General features: G+C 45.0%; 2 protein-coding genes and 1 long non-coding RNA gene across 7 annotated transcripts in view; 1 reads left to right on the top strand and 2 right to left on the bottom strand.

The window, feature by feature from the left end:
• LOC141127849 (MIT domain-containing protein 1-like) overlaps positions 1-286 on the bottom strand; it is a 107,552-nt gene extending 107,266 nt beyond the window's left edge. Inside the window, exon 1 of one of the 2 annotated variants that reach the window (XM_073614690.1) lies at positions 5-286. In XM_073614690.1, the coding sequence (XP_073470791.1) occupies positions 5-143 (139 nt within the window). In that variant the 5' untranslated portion in view covers positions 144-286. The remainder of the gene's footprint in view (positions 1-4) is intronic. The other variant, XM_073614689.1, reaches the window with a different exon arrangement.
• LOC141127856 (uncharacterized) overlaps positions 1-27,982 on the bottom strand; it is a 574,076-nt gene that overhangs the window by 125,700 nt on the left and 420,394 nt on the right. The window lies entirely within an intron of this gene.
• MRPL30 (mitochondrial ribosomal protein L30) lies at positions 247-27,821 on the top strand. Of its 4 annotated transcripts, none has more exons than XM_073614699.1 (7): positions 247-408; positions 1,905-1,957; positions 2,239-2,325; positions 6,859-6,912; positions 14,838-14,984; positions 15,119-15,192; positions 27,482-27,821. In XM_073614699.1, exons 3-7 carry the CDS (start codon positions 2,275-2,277, stop codon positions 27,612-27,614), a joined length of 459 nt encoding a protein of 152 aa, XP_073470800.1. In that variant the 5' UTR covers positions 247-408; positions 1,905-1,957; positions 2,239-2,274; the 3' UTR covers positions 27,615-27,821. The 4 variants fall into 4 exon arrangements, with proteins under 4 accessions (XP_073470800.1, XP_073470799.1, XP_073470798.1 ...); XM_073614697.1 differs by having other exon boundaries at positions 250-408; positions 6,829-6,912; XM_073614698.1 differs by lacking the exon at positions 1,905-1,957 and having other exon boundaries at positions 248-408.

Here is a 27,982-nt window from a genome sequence, read left to right as displayed (position 1 = left end):
TGACCCTTCAGCACTTGTAGCAGCAGATCGATGCCTTCCTGGTAGCAGACCAAGCTCTCCTGGAACCTGCCGTTGTTGTCCAGCTCCACCGCTCTCCTGAGCACCACTCCTGCCGAATTCTCCATACCGGACAGCACAGACATAACAACACTTGTGATTCAGAATCTCCCCCACACACCACAGCTACAATGAATCAATGAGCGAGCCTCAACTAAGACGTTCAAACTTCCGCGTTCCACAGACCGGAAACGCCGCAGTCTCACGTGTCTGTGTTTGTGCATGACGTCATCTCCGTGCGCGGTCTTCTTCACAGGTCCTAGGAGAGAAGACAAGGGGTTCCATGCTGTGACCTTGTGGGTGCGGAGCTCCTGACCGGACACTGGAGTGCCTGTCCCCCAGCTGATACAGGTAGATCGGGTCTCTCATATCGGGCTTATCCAGGGGCTCCCTGTGTGAGCCTCAATGTTCAGCATTGACACCTGACAGAAGGCCTTCCCCTTAAACACTCTTATTAATAAAACACAAATTGTGTCTATACTTCAGAACTGCAATATTTAATCGTTCAGCAATCAGATTAAATTCCTTACAGCACGAAAGGTTGTCTCGAGGGCTTAGTTACACCAGGAGGCGCGTCCGAGCACGTATGATTTTTTTTTTTTTTTTGCGCGTTCCCGTGCAGCCCATTGATTTCAGTGGACTCCTCTATGTATGTGAGATGTGCAAAAATAATGGCAGCACAATTTTTAAAGTAGCACCGCACCAAAATACATGGTGGTGCAATCAATAATTAATGGCACCCACGTGAGTCTGCAAAGGGCAGTGTGTTGAGATATATATATATATATATATATGTGTGTGTGTGAGAGAACGCAAGCTTTTGCATGGGTTCACACACCACACCTGTTGTGAAAAGTGTGAAGATGCTTTTTAGATTTTATCTGTGTAAAGCTTGCTACACACCTTACAATCTGACTGTACAATCTTATTATGATCTATGTTAGACCTGAACGATTCTGGCCAAAATGAGAATCACAATTTTTTTGCTTAGAATAAAGATCACATTTCTCGTGACGTAACATCATCTTTAGTTTTTGTTTTTTTAATTCGATAAAGTGTAATGTTTGGGGGTTCTAAGTCATTTTCTAGCAAAAAATACTGATTTTAACTTGAAATCAACAAGTGTCAGAAAAAGGTTTAGTCTTTAAGTGGTTAAACTTCCCTCATTTACAGACCGAAGTTCATTCCTTTGATCGTTACAGTGTTTATAGTTAGCTCAGGCTAAGGAATGTTGTAAAACTTGGCAGACTGCCTGGTGTTTTTTTTTGTTTTTTTTTAACAGCTGTCGGCTTGAGAAGAGAACTCTCTACATAGAATCGGGAAAATGCTTTGTTAAGATCGCAAGGGGGGTAAAATCGCGATGTCGATTCTTACCGATTAATCGTGCAGCTCTAATCTGTGTAATCCCCCATTGGATGCAAGTTGATTGGATAGTTAGCTCGGTTCTTACAATACATCTTAGATTTGGTAAGACTAGGTCCACGCCTATGCAGGTGATGCCGCTGCGGAACCCATACAGATTCCCACAGTTGCAACCACCCGCACAGTGAAACACGGGACCTGCAGGCAGGTGCCATTAATCCTAATGGCATGCCGCCTGCACTGGAAATTGCACCCGAACTGGAAACCACACTATTTATTCAATGTTCCTGTGCAGGGACTTCTTTCCTGCGTTTCATGGGGCACAGCAGCCCATTCAAATGAATGGGCTGTCCTGCCTGAGGAAATGCAGGCCGCACAAGTGTGAACCTAGCCTTAATCTAAAGCAAATCATAAGCCATACTATGTGTAAAGTGAGAACAAACAGGAGTAAGGGAAGTATATAATTTAACTTTTTTTCTTTTCAGGTATATTTTTGCAGGACACGCTGCTATTACTTGTAAAGCTCTGCTTACTTTCTGTAAGTCTTTTGGACTCTTTATAAAAGATTACAAAATTTTTACAAGAAATGGTTTATCGGAAATCTGTTATTTTTTTATATTAAAATGTACTGTTTTATTATATAAGGAAGTAAAATATAGATTCATGTCTAACAATTAACTTTGTTTATTTGGACTCAGCATTGAGCAGCATCTGATATTTTCTGTAAAATGTCTTCATAAATGTATACTTTGTGAATTGGTACAAAAGTACATTTCTAATACCAATGTTATTTTGTTTTCTTTATTTTTGTTTTACTAGCTCTTTCTTAGAACTTTAGAAGTTGAGTAAATAAGAATGGCATTGGGATTCTATAAAGCTGTGCAATCAAGAACAGTAGGATTAAAGGTATATCTCAGACATGATCATCTTTTTGTTTCTGTGCTTGGTAGTTTACCTTGAACAAAGCATTAGCTATTCATTTTTTTTGTAGTGACATTTCTATAAAATAAAAAAGCCCTTTTACATGTAAAAGTTTTCATAGTCCATTGATTTGCTTTTAGAGGGGGCTGGTCACATTTAAATGTGCATCCTTTACATGTCAACTTTTTGTAATTTGGAAAATCTGTGTGGCCATGCTTTATGACAGCAGTAAATCTTTACTGGGAGCTAGATTGCTTAAAAGCTACTGTTAGACTCCGTACACACTATTTGATTTTCTGCAGATTTTTGTCTTCAGTTTTACAAAACCATATAATATGAAGTCAAACCTTAAGAGTTTTGATTTGTATGCAATCACAGGCCCTTACACTACATGGTTTTGGTAAATCTGAAGACAAAAATCTGCAGAAAATCTAATAGTGTGTATTGGGCCTTAGTTCCGGCTTCTCTGCCTATACTGTCATCACACTGGGACCAGTATTGGCAAGTTTCAATATGACTTTCAGAGGAATTGAAGTTTTTATTGAATTTTCATACAAATTTACTGGTAACTTATTGAATTTTTTATCTATATGACCAGATGGAAGAAAGAAGCGTGAAAACAAGTCTGGCAATCATAAAAGTATACATAACAATCAGTATGATTATAGGGGGATATGGAAAGGAAATAACAAAAAAAAAAAAGGAGGGGGGTTGTAGGAGAGCTCTTAAATAGGAGGTTCACTCTGGGGGTAAAAAAAAATAAATGTAAAAGTCAGCTGCTACAAATACAAATCCTGTAACTGCTGACTTTTAATAAAAGGACGTTTATCTGTCCAGGGATCCAGCACCGTTCTCACCTGGGATAGTTCTTTACTAGCCTTTGGGTTTCCCACACCGGCATCATAACTGTGGGCATCCGGCTCTGCTGCTTGCGGATTCACAGCCGGCTGCACACTATGCATGCAGAAACCACACTGCACCTGTGACATGTCCCAGAAGATTGTAGGGAGGGTGGGTGAGATGAGAACTTCCGCTCGGATCACCTAGGTGATCCGAGCGGAAGTGAGAGTGGGTACCTGTCAAAACTAGGAGTAATTACATACCGAATGCAGCAGGGGATTAGGATTTAAAGGGGTTGTAAAAGTTTTTTTTTTTTTTTTTTTTTAAATAACAAACATGTTATACTTGCCACCTCTGTGCAAGGGTTTTGCACAGAGTGCCCCCGATCCTCCTCATCTTCTCAGATGCCAACATGGAGAGCTGCTTTCCATGGGGACACTCGTGTGGCTGCACTCCTGAGTCCTGCTGCTGTGTCCCTTGACACAGACAGCAGGACTCGGCCCTGCCCCCGGGCTCCTGTGTCACTGGATTCTGCGTCAATGGCTCCTGCTGCTATCAGTCTATCCAATGAGGACCCGAGACAGCGGCTAGAGCTGCTGTGCTCGTCTCCGTCGCTGGAACGATTGGGTTCAGGTAAGTAAAAGGGGGGGCTCTGGGGGGCTGCTGCTCTACAGAAGGTTTTTCACCCTAATGCATAAAATGCATTAAGATGAAAAACCTTGAGGGTTTACAACCCCTTTAAAGCATTACTTTTCTTTAAGCAGTGGGACACCTGAGAATGGAGGGAAGGAGATTTCCCCACTAGGGGATTGGAGCCAAATGCAGCAATGCCCTGCAATCATGTTTTTAGGGCTCCTCATATAGCATAGTCGCAAGAAGGCCATGACATGCATTAAATACACCATATCCCTGTCAGAAAAGCTCTGGAAGATCACTCAGAGGGAATGCATTATGCTCTTTGTTTTGTTTTAAGCACCACCTTATGCATTGGCAACTGACAAGTACGAGGGGTCTTCAAAAAGTTTCTGCACTTTTATATTTTTGTTGGAAACAATGAGGGCGGGAGGAGTAGCAATTGGTCGTGTCTGAGAGTGTCATGTGACTAGTCTGGCAAGCCTGCTGACCATGCTGTTTACTATAAGAATTGTCACGCTGTGGCTGCAAAACTTTTTAAAGAACCCTCATATGATCACCCCCTGAATAAGCGCCCTCCACAGACAGCTCAACTCTCCTATAAGGTATGGTAGTTTAAAGTGATTGTAAGCATTCATTTTTTTTTTTTTTTTAAGAACAAACAGGTTTATACTTACCTGCTCTGTGCAGTGGATTTGCACAGAGAAGCCCTGATCCTCCTTTTCTCTGGTCCCCTGCCACCGCTCCTGGCTCATTCCCCCACCAAATGCCCCCATAGCAAGCTCCATAGGCACACAGAGTGCAGCTGGGTCCCACCCCCCCACTCCCTCTTCACTGGCTGTGATTTACAGTAGCAGGAGCCAATGGTTCCCACTGCTGTGTCTGGGTCTATGAGGAGGGAGAGAGCGGGGACAGCCTCTGATCTTTTGCATGGTGCTAGATTGGGCTGGTATAAGTGGGTCTGGGGGGGAGCTGCATACTAAAATTTTCTTAGATCCTATGTCCTATTATGAGCTGACAAAACACAGCATTTATGTGGACTGAGTGGTGTCAGCCCTGCTCAGGGTCTTTTGCTAAACTAATCAACCATATCTCTACAACATTAAGGCTTATCATTCTGTAGTTTAAAGGGGTTGTAAAGTCAGAAGGTTTTTTATCCTAATGCATTCTATGCATTAAGATAAAAAGCCTTCTGTGTGCAGCAGTCGCCCCAGCACCCCCTAATACTCCCCAGAGCCCCATCTCTATCCCATGAGTTCCTCGGGCCATTTGGCACTCACCTCCTGATTGGCTGAGACACAGCAGCAGCGCCATTGGCTCCCGCTGCTGTCAATCAAAGTCAGTTAGCCAATTGGGAGAGGGGGCGGAGCCGAAACGGGGCCCCGTGTCTGAAGGGACACAGGGAGCTGTGACTCGCCTCAGGTGCCCTCATAGCAAGCTGCTTGCTGTGGGGGAACTCGAGAGGAGGGAGGGGCCAGGAGCACTGAAGAGGGACCCGAGAAGAGGAGGATCTGGGCTGTTTTGTAAAAAAAAAAACACTAGACAGAGGAGGCAAGTATAACATGTTTGTTATTTTTAGAGGAAAAAAACGAGACTTCACAATCACTTTAGGCCCCTTTCACACGAGGCGGACTGTCCGTTGATCTCCGCTGAGCCGGCGGATGACAGGTCCCTCTCTGCTCACTGAGCGGGGAGGGGCTTGTCAGGCGCCGCTGCCGCCTATGGAGGGATCGGATGAAAACGGACAGCATGTCCGTTTTCATCAGATCTCATCCGATCCGCCAGCGACGGGCCTGGACGTAGAGCCATCCGTCTGCTGACATCCGACGCTCCATAGACTAACATGGAGCGCCCGTTCAGGTCCGCCGTCAAAACTGACAGGCGGACCTGAACGGTCCGATCATGTGAAAGGGGCCTTAAGATAAAAAGCAAGGCTGTTTGAGACAAAACAGGAAGAGTGCAGAGCACACTAAACAACTCTGAATTCTGTCAAGATTACTAAGTTTATGTGCACCTTTCAAACAGATTTATCAAAAAAATGTTTTTTAATGGTATTTTAACAGGCTAAACGGAAGCAAATAAAATAAGTTCTTTATTAGTGTTTACAATTTTTTTTTTAAATGCAGGCAAAGGGACAGAAATCAAGTATCCTAAATACTTATTTGCAGCATTTTTACTTTTCATAAACATTTTTTCGTAAGAACTTGCAATGTGCCTGTGAACTTGGTGAGGCAATCGATTATCTTGGAAGAGTCAGGTCCCTAACATAATCAGTTTTCCCCGCCTTCTGCTACATCATCACCTTCTTCTCTTCTGGGAGTGTCTAGTTACTTTCGGTACTGGCCCAGCTTTTTTGCCCCTCCCCTTACCTCCCAACATAACCTTTTCTATAGCAGAGGGGGCAGGAAAATTCCAGATTCAAATGCTTGTAAGAAGTCTGTGATTGGAAACTAGAATTCTCTGACTTCTGGTCTGCATACCAGTTCCGGGTCAGTTATATAATTTGCTTGTAAGCCGAATAGTTTCAATGTCACTGTCCTTGAATTGGTATAAAAAAATAAAAAACCCGTAAACTAACAAAGGACTTTAAAGGTACCAATATGTTTTGTTGAAAAATTATCAAACTGTATTGTATAACACCTTGTTAAAACCATAAAAGACATACAATGAGGACATAACATAACACAAAATCACATATGTGAAGAAATAACTGTATACTACACAGTAAGAAATTGAAAATGTATTGGTACCTTTTAAAGTCTAGTGTTAGTTTATAGGGTTTTTTTCTGTGCAAATTTCTGGTAGGATGTGGTACCGGACAACCTTGTCCAAATATTAGAGGACCTCTTATGAGGCCCTCCTCCCGCAAAAAATTATTTTTCTTGATTTCGTATGTTGCTCAAGAGTCGGAGAATTGCAGCCTCCTCTGGAGTATTCTTACAATTTTCATCTTTGTGACTGCTTTTCTTTTGATGATTAATGCTTATTACTGCTGACTATATGTTTGGTATGCAGCTCTTTACAAAGCACCCTGCCCTGTCACAGGTATGGCCTAGCTCAATCCGCCATAAATTCACAAGGTCTCGTCTTCCTGAAGAGGTGAGCGTTTACTATTATCTCTTTTGAAGTCGCATGTTTGCATGTAAATACTTCAATACAAACAGATAAACAGCATAGCAGTGGTCAACAGATAAAAGTATAAGTAATAAAACACAATGGTGTGAATAATTGAGATTTGTATATGTACAAGGCTTTCCTGTTTCTCAAAAGGCCATAGTCCTAATCGATCTATGTTGCAGTGTGTGTAGTGGCTGCCTGTATGAATTACATTGCAATGTGCAGGATGTGCCCCCTTACAAAGAAATTAAGAGTCTATAATATTTATCATAGGTGTATTTTAAATGATAGAGTCAGAACATCAACCAAAAATCCAGAAAAAAAACACATGATACAAATGTTATAAATTGAGTTGCAGTTCAGTGAGTAAAATAAGAATTTGATCCCCAAACAAAAGACACTGTAAAAGACAGGAAGTGGCTGTACAACGCTTAAAGTCATTCAGTCTGAATATGAAGCCCAAAGGATTATTTCCACCCTTATTGTGGACATCCTGCAGATCTGTAAGGCAAATGAAAACATGTGCAAAGTTGATGAGGTATAGTATCATGTTTATTAAGCAGTTCTTTCTTAAAGTAGAACTATTGGCAAAACTTTTTTTTTTTTTCATTTTGGATAGCGTAAAGGAGGGTTATAACCCCTGCCATCTGTGTCCTATTGTGGAGATTTCCCTTCACTTCCTGTCCCATAACCAAACAGGAAGTGAGAGGAAATCCCTGAAAATTAAATAAATCTCTTGGGGACCCCCAGGTCACCAGAACTAGTGTCCCATTGGATGATTTCCCCTCTATTCCTTTTCTGGGGGCAACTCAAAATTTGGGTTTTTGTTTTACTTTCACTTTCAAATGATAATGTAAACAGGACAAATAGAGAGGGTGAATCTCCGTATGAGGGGCACAGACAACAATAAAATCTGACAAGGGTGGGGGGCGCATGCGCGAAGCTTTACATGGCAGACGTGTCTCTGTGAGGCTCCGCACTCCCCGCCGCATACCCGAGACTATTGCGCCTTACTGAACCGGCAAATCGGAGCCATTTTCACGGGGATCGCTTCTCCACAAACCAGTGCACCTTCCGGTATGGTGTTAACGGGCCATCGCCGAAAACCTAACCACAAACCCATCAAAGAAGCGCTGGCCCGCGCTTCCTCCAAGATGGCGTCGAAGGCCCGGAACCTGGCTGATCCCACAGCAACATCTCCAGCCCACTCTGACATACCTGACAGCGATGAGGAGGCTGATATACGAGAGGACTCAGGCGGCTCCCCATCTGTCCCTAATACAGGTATGTCACAAGCTGCCTTTATGAGAATCATGGAATCTATGCTGCATAAGGCCCTCAAAGCAACATCAGACCAAATTACTACTAGTCTGACACGTGAGATACGCGAGATAGGCCAACGCACAGCAGACCTTGAAACAAGGGTAGATGACATAGAACTCACACTCCAAGAACAAACACAAGAGCAAATCGCCCTCAGGGAGGAGAACTCTATGCTTTTATCCCGTCTCGAGGACGCGGAAAATCGCTCCCGCAGATCCAATTTACGCCTCAGAGGAATCCCAGAAACAATCGATGACCTGCAATCTTTTACAACAGCACTTTTTCAAGAGCTAGCACCATCCATACCCATCGAACGTCTTGAATTCGATAGAATTCACAGAGCGCTCACCAGACGTCAAACTGACGGGCCACCGAGAGACATTATTATCAAACTGCATTTTTTCCGCACGAAAGAACAGCTCCTGGCAGCCGCCCGCAACAATAACACCCTGCAATTTCAGAGCCATACATATCAATTGTTCTCCGACCTAGCACCCCTCACGATTGCTAAACGCCGTGCTATGAAACCCCAACTGCAGGTACTTATACAGCACCAACTTAAGTACACCTGGCGGTTCCCATTCGCACTGCAATTCTCCTATCAAGGTCAACAACACACCTCCACCACACCAGAATCTCTTCAAAGGCTACTGGAATCGCTCCACCTGTCTCCCCAGAATGTCCACTCAGACACAGCCCTTCCTCGCACTCCAGCCAGGTCAGCATCTCAACCATACACCACGACACCTAATCGGAAAAACACCGGACCACCATCCATCCGGAAAGGAACACCAGCCAGATTATCTGAATACTCCTATCGCAGCCCGAAATCCCGAGCTCCACGCTGAAGACCAAGGAACTTCCTTTTCTCTTTTCTTTTATCTCCTTTTTTGTCTTTTTTGAATATGCAGGTACTCGGTCGCACTAGCAGTGAATGACTCCACACCACCTTATGAGATCCCACCCGTGACCGAGATCTGCCAGAGGACCTCCGTCAGGAATGGACTCTTGGTAACCTGAAATTGTTTCCTTTTCAGGGCTCGTAGGCCTTTTAAGGCCTCCTCAGGTTCAGTTATTTTGTTCAATTTTGTTCAATTTTTCTCTTGTTTTTCAAATCCTTTTTATTTTGTGATCGTAGCAAAGTTATTGTTAAACGCACAATTCAGTTTTGCACATTCCAGAGTGCACTTGACCTGGTTTACAATTTGTGAACCAGGGGAACCCTGCTACTCTGTCGCTTTCATTATTGAGTACCGGTAATGTAACAACTAGACAGCTTTAATGTTTTGATTGACCTACCGTGAGTTACTTGCATATCTTTTCAGTATGTACCCCATATCCACCCTCCCCCCCCCCCCCCCCCCCCTCCTCCCACCTCCCCCTCCTCCCACCTCCCCCCATTTCCTTTCCCCCTCCTCCCCCTCCTCCCTTCTACCCCTCTCCCACCCTCCCCTTCCCCCTCCCTCCTCCCCTTACTCTATCCTAACCCCTCCCCCTCCTCCCCCCCCCCCCCCCTTTTTACCTTTCCTCCCCCTAACCCTCCCCTTCTCCTTCCTTCCTTCCCCTCCCATCCCCTCCCATCTACATTCCTTCCCATTCCCCCCTCCCTCCTACCCAACCTCCTCTTCCCCCAACTCAACGATACTAATCCCTCATGATAAGCGACTTCAACTAAAAACTCACATGAATGCTTATCACTTACTGAATTGAGCTGCATCAAAAGCTCTCACGTTCCCCACCCCCCACCTTTCACCTGATGTTCTGCTGTTATTCACGTTATCTGGGGGCACAGGGGAATATATTGTATTTTTTCTTTATACTTTGTTTTGTTGTTTTTTATCATACTCACTTATAAGGTATCTTTAATCTTTTGCTGCTCCCGGTTGCGGCGGGGAGCAGTCAATGCTTACCCCCCCTGTAGTGCATTCACTCTTTGACCAGAACCTCGGTCGCAGAGTCAGTGCACACGTTAGTCGGGCACTACTGGGGTGTTGCCCCCTTACTGAAGGGGTCGCCCAGTGCTTCACCCGACCCACAATGCTCTCCCTCTTCCCCCCCTCTCTCCCCCCCCTCTTTGACTCTACACCTTCACTCCTTTCTTTCTTCTATGCCGGTTGGCTCGCGTGGGCCCTTTTCCTCGATATAGACCACTCAAACACCCCATAATGGCCCCACTTGAAATCCTTACCCTGAACGTTAAGGGGTTAAACTCCCCACATAAACGGGTAAAAGCATTCCAAACCTTTGTGTCCCTGAAAGCTAAAGTTGTAGCCCTCCAGGAAACCCACTTTTCCATACGCCACACTCCGAGTTTTTTTAGCTTAAGATACCCACAAGTATTTACTGCTTCAGCAAATACTAAACATAGAGGAGTTTTACTAGCTTTTCACCACACTATGCCATTCACCCCACTCTCTGAGATAAAAGACCCTGAAGGCCGCTATCTCATTCTAGTGGGACTCTTGCAGGACATAACCACAACCTTCGTCTCCTACTATGCCCCCAACACAAACCCGATTCCCTTTTTCTCACATCTACTGCAAGTCGTGCAAGCGCACTGCAAGGGAACTTTGTTCCTCTGCGGAGACTCCAATTCTGTACTACAACCGCACACAGACAAATCGCCCTATGCTCCAGAACACTACACCCCTTCCACACAATTTCGTAAATTAATACAATCAGCCTCCCTCCTAGACACATGGAGAGAACTCAATCCCTCAAAGAGAAACTATACATTTTATTCACACCCCCACAATTCATTCTCCAGGATTGACCATATATTTACCTCAATATCATCTGCACCACTTCTCCTTCACTCACATATCCAACCAATTACATGGACGGACCACTGTGCCGTCATCACTACAGTGTCATCCCTAATCCCACAAACTACTAACAGATCATGGTGTATGAATGACTCTCTCTTAACCAACCCATCTTACTGCCTAGATATTCAAGTAGCCCTCAAGGACTACCTAAAACACAATGCAACCCCCGACATCTCCCCCATCTTGCTCTGGGAGGCACACAAACCCGTGATACGTGGCACATGTATTTCAGTGGCATCCCACCTTAATAGAGACAAGAAACTCAAACTACAACAGCTTGAATCTGACTATCATAATAGCTTTCTTTTATTCCAATCTGACCCTACCGAAACACGTAAATTAACACTAGAAAAAATTAAACTAGAACTAGATCTTCTCTTAGCCGAGATGGCTGACAAAACTATCCGTAGAACAAACCATAAAATCTATACTAAAGCAAACAAACCGGACACCTACCTGGCATTACGTTTACGTAGACCGGACCGGGCTCGTATTCCAATTAGACTCAGGCTAACTAGAGATGTAGTCACCAGCAACCCTGTCAAGGTTCTTTCGGAGTTTCGTAAACAGCTATCAAATCTCTATGACTCTAAAACAACATTTTCACAGCGCCAAGCAGAGAAACTGTTTCATAAACTGCCCATTCCAACCTTGTCTGAATCCAATCGCGAGCTAATGGAGAGCACGATCTCGACAGACGAAGTACTAGCAGCCATAAAAACCCTAAAACCAAATAAACGCCCAGGCCCTGATGGCCTTCCCAGCCTCTATTATAAAAAATTTGCCACAGAACTATCCCCCCTTCTTACCAACACTTTTAATGCCATACTAAAGCAACACTCTTTTGGTAGGGACACATTGACTGCTCTTATCTCAATGATCCCCAAACCGAACACTGACAACACGCTATGGTCCAACTATAGACCAATTTCACTTCTCAATGTGGATATCAAGATTTTGGCCAAAATTCTTGCTCTACGCCTCAATCCCATCATTGGCGGTTTAATACACAAGGACCAGGTTGGTTTCATACCCAAGCGACAAGCGAGCGACAATATCAGACGAGTAATTCTCCTACAACACCTGGCCCGTTCCCGTAAGATCCCTATGCACCTCCTCTCCTTAGATATACGAAAAGCCTTTGACACGGTCTCTTGGCCCTATCTATTCTTTATCCTCCAACGCTGGGGCTTCGGCCCCAATTTCATAAACTGGATAAAAGCCCTCTATACCCACCCGCAGGCGTATGTGCACTACTCCGGATTCCGGTCGGACCCTTTTCCAATATCACGGGGGACTAGACAGGGCTGCCCCTTATCTCCCCTGCTCTTCGCACTCACTATCGAACCCCTAGCAGCCCTGATTAGATCTAATCCCGACATCCGGGGCCTAGAAATAGCATCCACCTCCCATAAAATATGTCTCTTTGCCGACGACGCACTTATGTTTATTACTTCTCCCCATACCACTTTACCAAACCTCATGAACACCTTAGATAAATTCTCCAGCATATCTGGACTGGAGGTCAACCAATCCAAATCGAGGGCCCTCAATGTGTCCCTGCCACAAGTTGATCTTGAAACACTACGAAGCAATTATCCCTTCCACTGGTCTTCCTCTTCGATACCATATCTAGGGATTAGGCTAACTAAGGATCCCTCCAACCTGTTCCAATCCAACTACCTCCCAATGCTCTCACAAATATCTTCCTTACTTAATACCTGGCTACCACTATGCGTTTCCTGGATAGGACGCATAGCAGCCGTGAAAATGTCCCTATTACCAAAACTGTTATACTTATACAGAGTGCTCCCTATCGCAGTCCCTCCTTATTACCATAGGATCATACAAAATAAAGTTTTCAAATATATATGGGGGCCAACTAGACCCAGAGTGGCGAGACCCATTCTTCTCCGTAACAAGCTCCACGGCGGCTTGGGTATTCCCAACTTCTCACACTACTATCACGCAGCCCAATTACACTTCACACACTTAAACTTTGGGATAGACTAAAAACTCCCTTCAAACTAATCTCCCCACACTCCCCACTTCTATCCTATTTAGGTCACCCTCAATTCCCCCCAGCCTACACAGAACCAACTTCTTTCCACACCTGGGCTCAGGCGGGTCTGACTCGCATCTGTGATCTTGTTAGTGGAGACTCTGTGAAACCCTTCCCATCTATCCAGGAACAAGCGCAACTCCCTCACAGAGAATGTTTCCGCTACCTCCAAATTAAACACTTTGTGCAATCAACTATAAAATCTAACTCTGGACTGGATACTCTAACCGAGTTTGAGCATATGTGCGAGTCGGACCCGCATGCCCCAGGTATTATCTCCCGTCTATACTCCCATCTTACATCACCACCCCCAGATCTACCCACATATGCACAGAGATGGTTGAGAGACCTCGATATTACCCTTGAACCAGAAGACTGGTCGACCATATGGTCCAATACAAAAAACTCATCCCAGAATGTTGTTGCCTCAGAAGCGAACTATAAAGTGCTAATGCGCCGGTACCTTGTCCCAGCTAGAATCGTTAAATTTCTACCTGAATCCTCCCCGAACTGTTTCAGAGGCTGTGGAGACAGGGGCACGCACCTACATATATGGTGGACGTGCCCTCAAGCACAGCGCTTCTGGGCAATAATATTCCAGATGGCTACCACTCTTCACCAAATTACCTTATCCCCTAACCCCACAATAGCCCTCCTCAACCTTTTCCCACAAGACTACACCAGATCACAACTCAGACTTCTCCTACATTTATTCACCGCAGCCAAACAGACGATAGCTAAGGCTTGGAAAACACCCACTCTTAACATAGTTGAAACAAAGAATAGGGTGACCCTAGCAATGATCCATGACAAAATAGAAGCAAAAATTCTCGATAAAGCCACCCAACATAACCGAGTATGGCGACCCTGGGTTGAACACTTTCTACCAACGGACATAGCTGAAGACCTAATATCGCTTTAAGTGGGCATGAACACCACCTCCAGACTCTAATATGATTCCTTTACCCACGCGGGCAGGCCGGCACCTCTCCTCCCCCTTCCTCTCCAGCCCACAACTCTCTCGCCTACATCCCCTTCTTTCTACCCCTTCTCTTTATTCCACCCCTTGTTTTCACTTTACCCTCCAAATCCAAAAATAGGTAATATACTCTGTTACATGTATTACTTTTGGGGCCCCCCATCACTTGTGTTGGGGAAAGGCCCAAATTTATAGTGTTAAAAATGGGATTGTAGTCCCCTTTAATCTTTCATACATTTACGTGTTTAGTTCCAGCAAACTGTATGATTTGGAAATATATCTGCTATCTAAAAACTCAGTTTTCCTTAATACATTGTTTTCCGACATTATTTCTATGTACACGATCATCTAATTGTAAGAAACTATGCATGGAACTTAATGTAGCAGTTGTATGTGAAATTGCCAATAAAATATTTGAAAAGAAAATCTGACAAGGGTTCTAATCCATCTCTACTCTATCCAAAACTAAAACAAAAAAATGTTACCTTTTTAGTTATACTTTAAACCTTGCTGTAATATGATATGTAGCTTTAAAAAAATATGCTAGTCTCTTGATAAATATATTGATCTACCAGTCCCTAGAGGTATCTATTTCTAACATGTTAAATGGTATTACCTCTACACATCTTCTACACATCTTCATGGTGTGTGTTGTGTGTGGTTTGTTTTTTTTTGTTTGTTTTTGTTTTTCTTATTCTTTTTATAATGCACTTAGACATTTCAACCAAAGCCAGAAGACCATGAAAAATATGGAGGAGATGCTGAACAACCACACAAGTTACATGTTATCACTAGAGTACGATCATTTATTGGTAGACCATATTGGGAAAAGGATGTAGTAAGGAAGCTTGGACTTCAAAAGGTAGTGTACTTATTTTGATAGATGTGCAACAGTACATATGTATGAAACCTACATTGTTTTTGTATTATAAATATTTAATGTACATTGTTTTAACAACAAGATTTATTTACTTTTTTTTTTTTTTTTTCTTTCAGGCTCAAAAGCCAGTTATACATAAGAACATCCCAACAGTCAACGAAAAACTTAAAATGATCAAGCACTTGGTTAGGTATATATACAGGTCTTTCTTAGATCTTTGCAATTAAACTTAAAATACTGGGCACCACGATCTTTGCAAGTAAACTTAAAATACTAGGTGCCAAGATAAATGTTTATATCATGTGTACCACCTCATAGATTTCAGAAACATTTTTTCTGTGTGCCTTTCGTATACAACATTAGCCCCAATAAGTATGGGTGATGACTTCAGGTCTTGGCTGTATACAGTGTTCACTGCCAATTCAGGGTTTTGTAAATGTTTGGCCTATAAAAAGTAACATGTCCTTTAGGGCACTTTCACATTGGGACAGGGGGCGTCGATGGTAAAGTGCCGCTAGTTTTAGCTTTTAACCCCCGCTAGTGGCCGAAAAAGGGTTAAAAGCGCAGCTGCCGAAGTGCTTTGCAGGCGTTTCGGCAGCGCTGGCCATTGACTTCAATGGCAGGGGAGTTTTAGGAGCGATGTATACACCGTTCCCGCAATGCCCCAAAGATGCTGTTTGCAGGACTTTTTTTTGTCGTCCTGCAAGCGCAGTGCTCCAGTGTGAAAGCACTCGGGCTCTAACACTGGGGCTGCAGGGGAGGTGTTTTACAGGCACTAATTTTAGCCCAAAAAGCGCCTGAAAAACACCTCATTGTGAAAGTAGCCAAAAGAGTTCAAAAGACCAAAATAAATACATTAAAAACTTTGCACTTGCATCCTCAGAACCCCAAAACTTGTTGATCCATAGGAAGGCAAAAACCCTAAAATAAAGCACAATTTGGAAATAAATAATGAGTGCCTTGAGCTAGGTATTTCGTTATCGTACATCACAGGACACAGAGTTGGGCTATTATTCCTTACTTACTGGGTTATATGCCATCTCTAGGTGAATGGACACTGGTAGACCAAAGTCTTAAACAGGAAGTCCGCCCCTATATAACCCCTCCCATACAGGATGTAATTCAGTTTTTTTACCAGAGTCTGCAAGCTGGATGGGCACGTTTGAACTCTCTTGAGCTTCCAGGTCTTGAGTCCCAAAACGGTTCTTAAATGAATCAAGTGATTGACCGATCGGATCCATTTGAGAAAAGCTTATATGCTTAAATAAATGGTACCCGAGCCTTGCAAAGAAGACGCAAGGATCCTGTGCGTTTTTGCCTGTAACACGACCTTTGGGCGCTGGACACTGCGTAGTGGAATCCTGAACACTACAGAGCTAAGGCATTCCTGCAGGGTGCTGTACAGGTCCAAGGGAGTGGACTCTGAAACATAAAAGGGTATCCAGTCCTTGAAGGTGACGGAACCCGCCGTGATGGGTGAAGGTCAGGCCCTTATGCCGCGTACACACGATCGGAAATGCCGCCAGCAAAACTCCGATGAGAGCTTTCGGTCGGAAAATGCGACCGTGTGTATGTTCCATTGGGCTTTTGCTGGCGGAATTCCAGCCAGCAAAAGATTGAAAGCATGTTCTCTATTTTTTGGTCGGGAAAAGTTCCTATCCGAAAAGTGATGCCTATCAGTGCCAGCCATCAGTGCCGCCTATCAGTGCCCAGCAGTGCTGCTTATAAGTGCCACCCATAAGTACCCATCAGTGCAGCCTATCAGTGCTCACCAGTGCCACCTATGAGTGCCTATCAGTGCTGCCTATCAGTGCTGCATATCAGGGCCAGCTATCAGTGCCCATCGGTGCCATCTCATAGGTGCCGCCTTATCAGTGCCCATCAGTGAAGGAGAAAACCTACTTTTTTTACAAAATTTACAACAGAAACAATGAAAAACTGTTTCGTTTTTTTTTTTTTTTTTTTTAAATTTTCGGTATTTTTTTATTTGTTTATCAAAAAATTAAAACCACAGAGGTGATCAAATGCCACCAAAAGAAAGCTCTTTTTGTGGGAACAAAATGGTAAACATTTTGTTTGGGTAGCATTACCGCACAATTGTCATTTAAAAACTGACAGCGCTGAATGCTGAAAATTGGCTTGGGCAGAAAGGGGGGTAAGTGCCTGTTATTGAAGTGGTTAAGCAGAAGATGGCTGACATGCGGCGCTTCCAAAGGACAGCTGTGGGACACAAAGCAGGCTCTGAACCATTAACTTTCACCAGTTAATTCCTCCTTACCCGGGTCACGTGAGTCACCAGGTGTTGGTTGGCAGGCCTAGGTGCTTAGCAGGATTGTTGCATAGGGGCTTTGTGAGCCCTATTAAAGGGTCTTCCTTCTGGGGTGGTGTAAACACTAAACCCAGGTACTCCCTTTTTGTGGCTTGCAATGTCTTCAAAAAAGAGGAGCGGGGCTAACACTACAGGGAAGGACACATCTGTGTCGTCAGTAGCTCCTGAGGAGCCTAGTCGAAACTCTAGTGTTGTATCCCCTGAGAGACCAGAGGCTTCCAGGCAGTCTAAGCTGCTGCGCCTGTCTGGTATTGTGCCTACTGCCAACGCTGCTGCTTCAGCCTTTGTCAGGGATGATCTGTCCTCAGCTCTAGCCGGGTTAGAGGACAGGATTTCTGGCATGATTGCCTCCATCTCGCAGGGTGGCAGGGTGCATGACAGATCCCCCTCCCCTGATCCTCCTGACTTGGAGCAGGAATGGGTTGATGAAGGGGAAGAGCTACATGCTAAGGATTCTGTGGAGGGCCAGGCAGATGAGTCTGCTTCTGAGGAATCTGGACCAGAAGATGTCCAATTGGTATCAGCCTCTCGGTCTCAGAGGCTTTTGATCCAGACTCTTACACAGATGTTTCATTCTGTCTTTAAGATCCCTCCTGCAGAGGTTTCTGAGCCCCCCTGGTCCTCTTTGGGGTCCCTGAGGCCTCCTCAGGCTGCACAGCCTTTCCCCTTGCATGTATGCAGATTGGGAACATCCTGACAGGATTTTCGATCCTCCTAAGAGGTTTTCCTTTTTATATCCTATGGAGGATAAGTTAGTTAAGAAATGGAGCATGCCAGCCGTAGATGCAGCAGTCTCTTCCTTAACCACCCTGGCGGTATGATTATGTCAGATTTTTGCGTCTCAAAGTGGTACAATTGTTTTGCATAGAAATTTGGCGTTTTATATTGTAGGCCTGTAATTCTTAATAATAACACACTTAAATCTGTCCAAACAAGAGTCTAGTAGATATCCCGGGTATGATAAAGTTTGAAACACAAAATCATAAATTATAATATAATAAATAACTATAAATAATTATAAAAAAATAATAAAATGAATTTCCCCACGATTCACTATCACTCAATTCTGCAAGTGTTCTAATTTACTATCGCTGTTTTCTAGCTGGTCTAAAACCACTTTTGACGTAATGCAGAGCACTGTAGAAAGCACTGGGGACAAAATGGATGTGAAATTATTTCATACAGTAATGTAATCTGTAAGATTACAGTGTAATGTATGTGTTATGAATTTTCTATTTTTTGAATTTGCAGACGGGCTCCGCCCCCATGCATCGCGACACTCGCAGGGAACGGAGCCCGGCACACAGAGCATCAGGCGGAGGACACAGCCCGCAGACACAGCGGTGGGACATCGCAGGATCCTGGGGCAAGGTAAGTAACCTGCACCAGGATCCTGCAGTGCAATCCCAAGTGTGGCTCGGGGTTACCGCTAATGGTACTGAAATTTAACCCCGAGCCACACGCAGGATTACTGCCAGGGAGGTTAAACGCACAGGGCCTTAAGGACCCTGTTGACAAGAAACAGGAGTCACTATTAAAGGCTTCCTTTTCTTTGGCCAGTTTAGCTATTCAGCCAGCTGTCGCAGCAATAGGAGTCTGCCAGCCTCTAAGGGATCAGGTCAGACGGCCTGACGGGCCTAACCAAGAGGAGGATCCTGCTGAAAATAGGGCAGATATACCTGGAGCACTGTGTTTTGCTGTAGATGCCTTGAAGGATTCAATACAGCAAATCTGTCGTCTGGCTCCCCTGTCTGTACATATGCGCAGACTTGTGTGGCTTAAGAACTGGTCGGCCTACTTCCCTGTAAGAAGTTGTTTGCAGGGTTCCCCTTCCATAGGCAACGCTTGTTTGGTGATGATTTGGACAAATATATCCAAAAGATTTCCGGAGGGAAGAGATCTCTACTTCCTGTGAAGAGAAGGACCAGGCGTCCCTCGGTTAAAACCACAGGGACCGCTTCCTCAGGTGTCTCTGCCCCAAGACAGATCTGCCACCAACAGGGCGCCAGGCCAGAAGAAACCCTAGGTCCAAAACTCTTCTAAACCCAATACCAAGCCCTCCTTTTGAGGGGCGCCCCCACTCTTTTGGGTGTTGGGAAGGCTACTTCACTTTGCGGACATTTGGAGAACAGTGGTTCAGGACGAGTGGATCACCTCTAAAGTTTCCGAGGATAGAGGTAATAATTCAGAAGTAATGTGATTGGGAGAATTCTCTCTTTTCTACAGTCAGCTTTGAGTACAATCAGGGGTCAGATTTCGGCCTTGTCAGTATTCTTCCAAAGGCCTTTAGCCTCCCATTCTCTGGTCTGAACCTTTATGCAGGGGTCAACCCATTTGCTTCCCCCCATTAGGTAATCCTTGGGACTTAAATGTGATGCTGTCTGTGTTACAGAAACAACCATTTGAGCCTATCAAGGAAATACCATTAGCCTTGCTGTTACCTCAGCTAGAAGGGTGTCGGAATTAGCGGCCCTTTCATGAAGGGAACCATACTTAATCCTTCACCACGACAGTGTGGTGTTGCATCCTATTCCATCCTTCTTGCCAAAGGTGGTGTTGGCCTTTCATTTGAATCGGGACATTGTTTTGCCTTCCTTTTTCTCTCGGCCTCGTTCGGTGGAAGAGAGACGACTGCATTCCTTGGACGTAGTCCGGGCAGTCGGAGTTTATTTGCAGAGATCTGAGGATCAGACTCCTTTTTTGTTTTACCAGAAGAACCCAAGAAGAGGCAGGCAGCTTCCATTGCCCATTGGTTCTGCCAATTGATCATTCAGGCCTATGGTCAGAAACGTAAGGCTCCTTTCTTCAGGGTGAGAGCTCATTCTACCAGGGGTTTGGGAACCTCCTGGGCTTTTCCCAATAAGGTATCTGTGGCTCAGGTTTGTAAGGCTACCACCTGGCCTTCAGTGCATACGTTCATAAGATTTTATCAGGTGGATTTTAGAGCAGCCGAGGATTTGGCTTTAGGCCGTAGTGTACTACAGGCTGCTGTATAAAGTCTGAAGGCTATTTTTTCGGCAGGGTGTCTCCCTCCCCTCAAGGCTATTGCTCTGGATCATCCCAGTAAGTAAGGAATAATAGCCTAACTCTGTATCCTGTGATGTACAATAAAGAATATAGGATTTTTTTGTCATACTTACCTGTAAAATCCCTTTTCTTTGAATACATCATGGGACACAGAGGTCCCTCCCCTCTTTTTTAAGGATTCAGTGCTTGCTACAAAACTGAAGTATTTCCTGTATGGGGGGGGGGGGGGGGTTATATGGGGCGGACTTCCTGTCTAAGACTTTGGTCTACCAGTGTCCATTCACCTAGAGATGGCGTATAACTCAGTAAGGAATAATAGCCTAACTCTGTCCCGTGATGTACTCAAAGAAAAGGATTTTACAGGTAAGTATGATGAAAAAAATCCTATTTTTCTTGGGTTCCCACTCTTCCTGAATTGCAAATGTATAAGGCATTCGAAAAGTATTCACAGCGCTTCACTTTTTCCACATTTTGTTATGTTACAGCCTTATTCCATAGTAAATTGAATTCATTATTTTCCTTAAAATTCTATTAACAATACCCCATAATGACAATGTGAAAGAAAGTTGATTTCCCGATCGCCTCACGCAGATGTACTGTGGCACAATGGCTCTCCTGGGCGAAATCCACTATGGGTACGTCCTTCCCCTTAGTGGCCGCCAGAGGGCGTGCGCGCCGGCGGGGACCTGATCTGCATGGCTGGCAGGCACGATCGCCGCCAGCCATGCGCGATTGCATGCACAAATGCCAGCACGGGGATTTGTGTGTGTAAACACACAAATCCCTGTGCTGTCAGGGCAGAGGAGACATGTCGTTTGTTCCTACTTACTGGTTTAAAAAAAAAAATGGCATAAATCTGATCATCAGTGCCCTGATTACAATAAAGTGTTAGCAGTGCCAGCAGTCAGTGCCCATTAGCGATGCCAGTCAGTGCCGGCTTTCAGTGCCCACCAGTGCCGCCTATTGGTGCCCATAAGTGTGGCATATTAGTTCCACCTAATCGGTTCCTATAAGTGGCGCCTCATTGGTTCCCGTAAATGCCACCTCATCAGTGCCCATCAGTGCAGCCTATCAGCGCACATCGGTGAAGGAGAAAAATTACTTATGTACAAAATTTACTGACTGAAACTAAGAAAAACTTTTTTTTTTTTTCTCGGACATCACGGGACACAGAGCCACAGTAATTACTGATGGGTTATATAGGTATCACTAGGTATTGGACACTGGTCACACCCTAATCAGGAAGTTCAACCCCCTATATAATCCCTCCCCTTCCAGGGATACCTCAATTTTTACGCCAGTGTCTTAGGTGTTGGATGTGCAAAGATGTCCTGTGCTAAAGCTCCAAAGGGAATATCCTAGATCCTATACTGGGGCAAGCCAGGCGAACCGGATCCATTCAAAGTGTCTTTCATGGCCGAATTGGATGGTACCCGGGCCTCGTGTCCGATGAAACGAGGTTTTACCTGTAACGCTTCTCTTTTTAGAGAGCTGGACCCCGCAGATCAGAAAATGGCTTTAAACTTCCTAATTTCTGGCGAGGTGCTTTACAGGGCCAGAACTGCAGGATCCCCCTACTCGTAGGGGGCCCCAGTCTCTGACGGTTTTCACAAACGGAGCCCACCGTGAGAGGTAAAAATTGGGTCTGTGTAAACTGAACCCTGCGGCTGGATAAGGTAAGAGGAGATTCCACAGAATTTTTATATTCTAATAGGTTTTCTCCTTTACGGTAAATGCATGCTATGCCTATTGTGACCACCGGGGGCAGCCAAGAGCACAAACCTTCTCATGCTTGATTCTGTCTCAGCGTTCGCTGCACAGGCTCTTCCACTGGCTCCAAGGTATGATGGTGGGGGGTTTTCTCAGCTGGGATGTTCCCCCCCCCAGGCTAGGGAAAGGCTTAGGTATGCTGTAAGGCTGGTTAGACTGCACTGTCACAGCTGCTGCCACCGCCGAAGCCGCCATTTGCAATGCAGGGCCCATCACTGCCGGCCTCCTCCTTTTTCCCCCACCCCCCAGCCTTCCTTCAGGCTTGTCAGGAAGGGTCGGCTTGCGTGGGAAGCGCTCGTTTTTAAAAAAACGAGGGGGGGGGGGGGAATCAGCACAGTGTCAGCGTGCTCAGACGCCCACAGTGCCAGAAAGCATGGCTATTTAAAGCACACTTTACAGGTGCTCTGAGCCTTGGAGGGACACAGAGCTGACAGTCGCATGTAAGGTGGGACACAGGCATTCCCCCAGGCTGCCTTTACTAAGAAACACCGGAGTGGGCATTTGGTAGCAAGGCTTTTGCCAGACTACATCGCCCAGCAGTCAGTGTTCATTTTTGATACCTCACACCTTGTTGCTTTGCACTATAGGTAGAAGAGGTTCAAGCACCCCAAGAACCAGAGACACTAGGGGATCTCATTCATGTTCTGAGGACCCCCTGTCTGCTACACCCTCCCCTCCTGAGGGACCAGGGGCGGCGGGACAGGGAGAGCCATTGGGGTTAGGGGCTACACCTGCTTCCGGCACTTCAGCCCCTGTATATATTACACAAGAGGTTTTCTCCTCAACCATTACTGGATTAGAGGAAAGACTAATGGCCGTGATTACATCTTCTCTCAGTGGAAGAAAACGCACTAGGCCTTCCTGTGTTCCCCAAGACCCTCAGGCAGAGGAGCTCTGGGATAAAGGAGATGAATCCCTTTCAGAGGATCGGGATGGGACGGATGATTCCTCTTCGGAGGAATCGGGTGGAGAGGGACCCTCTGCGACTTCCCAAGAGGAGAAAGTCTTAGTGCAGATCCTTACTGGATTGGTCCGCTCCACATTTAAGTTGCCCCTACCTGAAACTGCTACAGAATCCTCTTCTGCTTTGGGGTCACTGAAACCTTTCCAAGCAGCACATGCTTTTCCTGTTCATAATTTACTTGAAAAGCTCCTTTATTCTGAGTGGGATCACCCAGATAAGCGATTTCTTCCGCCGAAAACGTTTTCTACACTTTATCCTATGGAAGAAAAATTTATTAACAGGTGGGGAATGCCGGCCATCGATGCGGCCATTTCCTCAATAAATAGTAGTCTGACTTGTCCTGTAGACAACCCTCAGATGCTCAAGGATCCTGTGGATAAAAAAATGGAAATCTTATTGAAAGATGTTTTTTCCTTAGCAGGATCAGTGACCCAACCTGCAGTAGCAGCGATTGGAGTCTGTCAATACTTAAGAGACCATGTTAAACAGGTCATCAAAGTGTTACCTGAACAGCAGGCCCAGGGGTTTGCTAACCTTCCTGCGGCTTTATGTTATGTTGTTGACGCCATCAGAGATTCTATCGTGCAGACCTCTCGCCTTTCGCTTGGGTTGGTGCATATACGTAGAATCTTATGGTTGAAGAACTGGTCAGCCGAAGCACCATGTAAGAAGCTCCTGGCTGGGTTTCCCTTTCGTGGTGAAAGGTTGTTTGGAGAGGACTTGGATAACTATATCAAGAGAATCTCTTGTGGGAAAAGCACTCTCTTACCTGATAAGAAGAAGAGTAAGCGTCCCTCTTTTAAGCGGACTCTTTCCCCAGCGCCAGGGGCATCAGCCTCCAGGCAGTCACGACGGTCTCCTCCATCTGGGGCAAGAAACAAGAGTCAACCCCAGGGACAAAAGAGGTCCTGGGGGAAGAAGTCTTCTAGACAAGACACGAAGGCCTCTTCATGAAGGGGCGCCCCGCTCGCTCGAGTGGGGGGGGGAAGACTGCTGCAGCTCTCAGGGCCCTGGCAGGAGGACTTCCAGGACAGATGGGTATTCTCCACAGTAACCTTCGGGTACAGACTGGAGTTCCAAGAATTTCCCTCTCCTCGTTTCCTCAGATCAGGTGTTCCCAGAGAACCAGAAAAGAAGCAGTCGCTCCTTCTAACGATAGAGCGACTTTTGTCGCAAAAGGTCATTGTGGGGGTTCCCACAAAGGATCAAGGATTGAGGCTCTATTCCAATCCTTTTATGGTCCAAAAACCAAATGGGGATGTCAGACCCATTTTGGATTTAAGAGGTCTGAATCGATTCCTAAGGATGCAGTCCTTCCGTTTGGAATCAATTCAGACATTAGTCTTCACCCTGCAGGGAGGAGAATTTTTGACATCAATAGGCATCAGAGATGCAGGCCCACCTGTGCCCATTCTTCCTGCTCAACTGAAGTGTCTGCAGGCAGAGATCACTGCTCTAAGGGAGCTGATTCTGACAGTCAGGACCAAGAAGAGTCCTTCTGTCCGCCTTTGTATGAGGCTGCTGGGGAAGATGGTGTCTTCATTCAAAGCAGTTCCCTATGCTCAGTTCCAGTTAGGACTGCTGCAACACAGTATTCTGTCGGCCTGGAACAAGAAGGTTCAGGCATTAGACTTTCCAATGCACCTATCGCAGGCGGTGCATCAGAGCCTCAGTTGGTGGCTCATACCCAAAGACCTGCAGAAAGGGAAATCCTTCCTACCGGTTGCCTGGGATCCTCTTGCAGGCAGGACGGATGCGTTGGTGATTCCGTGGCTTAGGCTCTCACTGATTTATGCATTCCCTCCTATTCTGTTACTGCCACCGCTCCTTTGCAGGCTCAGGCAAGAAAGGAAGTCGGCACTTCTGGTAGCCCCCGTTTGGCCCAGAAGAACTTGGTAGGCAGAAATAGCAAGGATGGCGGTGGGTTCCCGGTGGACCCTACCGGTACGCTCAGACCTGTTATCTCAAGGTCCAGTGTTCCGGCCTGCCTTACAAACGCTAGATTTGATGGGTGGGCTATTGAGATCCACGTTCTGAAAAGTCGTGGGCTTTCAGGTCCTGTCTTATCTACCTTGATCAATGCAAGGAAGCCAGCTTCCAGAATGATTTATCATAGAGTCTGGAAAGCTTATGTATCCTGGTGTGAATCCAGGGGTTGGCATCCCAGGAAATATGTCATAGGTAGAATTCTTGATTTTCTACAGTTAGGATTAGAGATGAAGCTGGCCTTGAGTACCATCAAGGGCCAGGTCTCGGCCTTATCAGTGTTGTTTCAACGGCTGCTTGCTTCGCATTCTCTGGTCTGAAACTTTATGCAGGGGGTGATGCGTCTTAATCCTCCGGTTAAGGCGCCCCTAAACCCCTGGGACTTGAACTTGGTTCTGTCGGTGTTACAGAAACAGCCTTTTGAACCAATACGTCAGATTCCTTTAGTCTTGCTGACGAGGAAACTAATTTTTCTGGTAGCCATCTCTTCTGCTAGAAGAGTATCAGAAATAGCAGCTCTTTCCTGTAAAGAGCCTTACTTGATTATACACAAGGATAGAGTGGTACTGCGCCCTCATCCTAGTTTTTTACCGAAGGTGGTTTCAGATTTTCAACTAAACCAAGACATTGTTCTGCCTTCCTTTTTTCCAGATCCCTGTTCTTCGGAAGAAAGGTCACTACATTCTTTGGATGTAGTAAGAGCAGTCAAGACCTATCTGGAGGCAACTACTCAGATTCGCAAGACGGATGTCTTGTTCGTGCTGCCAGAGGGTCCCAATAGAGGACAGGCAGCATCAAAAGCGACCATTTCTAAATGGATTCGACAACTAATTATTCAAGCTTACGGTTTGAAACAGAAGGTTCCTCCGTTTCAGATCAAGGCACATTCCACAAGAGCTATTGGTGCTTCTTGGGCAGTGCATCACCAGGCCTCTATGGCTAAGATCTGCAAGGCCGCAACCTGGTCTTCAGTTCATACATTCATACATTCACCACATTCACCAGTGGATGTGAGAAGGCATGAGGATATCGCCTTTGGGCGTAGTGTGCTGCAGACAGCGGTACAGGGTCCTCAGGTCTGATAGCACCCTACTGGGTTGTGATTCCCCCCCTTCAGTTGGCATTGCTTTGGGACATCCCATCAGTAATTACTGTGGCTCTGTGTCCCGTGATGTCCGAGACAGAAAATGGGATTTTTTTTATAACCGCTTACCTGTAAAATCCTTTTCTTCCGATGGACATCACGGGACACAGAGGTCCCGCCCCTCTTCTAATACACTTATATTGCTTTGCTACAAAACTGAGGTATCCCTGGAAGGGGAGGGATTATATAGGGGGTTGAACTTCCTGATTAGGGTGTGACCAGTGTCCAATACCTAGTGATACCTATATAACCCATCAGTAATTACTGTGGCTCTGTGTCCCATGATGTCCATCAGAAGAAAAGGATTTTACAGGTAAGCTGTTATAAAAAATCCCATTTTTTTTTTTTTTTTTTTTAAATAAAAAAAACAGCATTGATTAAATATCACCAAAAGAAAGCTCTATTTGTGTGAAGAAAATAATAGAAATTTCACATGGTTACAGTGCAGCATGACCGCGCAATTCATTCAAAGTGTGACAGCTCTGAAAGCTGAAAAATGGCCTGGGCAGGAAGGGGGTGAAAGTGCCCTGTATTGAGGTACTTAATTTTAGTACTGAACATAGTAAATATATGCAAAACATTTCCTTTTAAGGAATCTTGGGTATGTTAAACTTTCCTTGTGAATACACTAGATCAGGGGTCTCCAAACTTTCTAAACAAAGGGAAAATTTACTGTCCTTCAGACTTTAGGGAGGCCTGACTGTGCCTAGTGGGATTAATAACTGTCTTGGCATCAGTATTAGGTGGAGGAATAGTGCCCCATCTTTGGAAATAGTGTCACTGGGAGGAACTGTCTTGTATCAGTGCCCCAAGGGGCGATTTAAAGGCAAGCAAGAGTCCACAGTATGGAGACCACTGCACTAGATACTCTGCTTAAATCCCATCATAATTATCTGCCACACAATGCCCCAACAGAAAACAGGGCCTTGCACAAATGGACTGTGGCAGCTCAGGATTGGCTATAGGATTAAAGTGCTGGAACCAGTATGTGGCCTGAATCTTGAGGAAGCTGCTGCAAGCTTTTCACACACACACAAATGATATGCTTGTCTTTAAAGAAAACCTGTAGTGAAAATATCAAGAATGCTGTATTTGCTTTTGTCACACTTTGAAACCACTAGCTAATTTTGATGCCTTGTTGATCCAGTGGCCTTCATACTTGCTGATTTACTAACTTTCGGATGTGCATACAAATTTGGAGTCCTTTAATAATATGGGTTTACCAAATGAGATGTTTTCTTCTCTTTCTTTACCCCCAGAGTTAAGCCATTGAAACTGCCCTATGGCCTTCCAACAGAAGAGGAAATGGCTGGTGCTTATCTGAATAGTAAGGACGAGCTGGTCATTTGTAAAAAGCTACAGCCAGTGGAAACCAAATCTGTGGAATCATAGTGCCTGTTCTATCTGTGTAATTTTGTTAGATAAATCTTTTGTATGGAACTTGTGCTCTTGTCAATTACATATTTGCGGCTGCAGTTTGTATGATTGAATATTCTGACTTGAAAGTGTTCATGAAACGTTTATCTGCTTCTGTCTCCGGAAGGAAGCATTTTGAAATCTGCCAATTAAAGCTAAACGTCAAGCAGAAAAGAAAACGCACACACTTGAATGAATTCATTTAAACACCATTGGATGCATTTTTATTATGCAGCTAAGCTAAAGCACCCGCATTTGACTTGATATCAGCCACTTTACAATAAAACTTGGTCTCTAGGTAACTGTGCTGAAGTATATATGCTCAGACAGGTACAGATCAAAAA

This window comes from Aquarana catesbeiana, linkage group LG02 (assembly GCF_042186555.1).
Source record: "Aquarana catesbeiana isolate 2022-GZ linkage group LG02, ASM4218655v1, whole genome shotgun sequence".
Classification (NCBI taxonomy): domain Eukaryota; kingdom Metazoa; phylum Chordata; class Amphibia; order Anura; family Ranidae; genus Aquarana; species Aquarana catesbeiana.
This window is presented reverse-complemented; position numbering and strand designations above follow the sequence as displayed.

Excerpts from the sequence above, each read along its gene's own strand:
- MRPL30 (XM_073614697.1), top strand. The coding sequence starts at position 2,275 with ATGGCATTGGGATTCTATAAAGCTGTGCAATCAAGAACAGTAGGATTA. Across the intron at positions 14,985-15,118 it reads GGAAGCTTGGACTTCAAAAG|GCTCAAAAGCCAGTTATACA; the intron begins GTAGTGTACTTA and ends TTTTTCTTTCAG. Across the intron at positions 15,193-27,481 it reads ATGATCAAGCACTTGGTTAG|AGTTAAGCCATTGAAACTGC; the intron begins GTATATATACAG and ends CTTTACCCCCAG.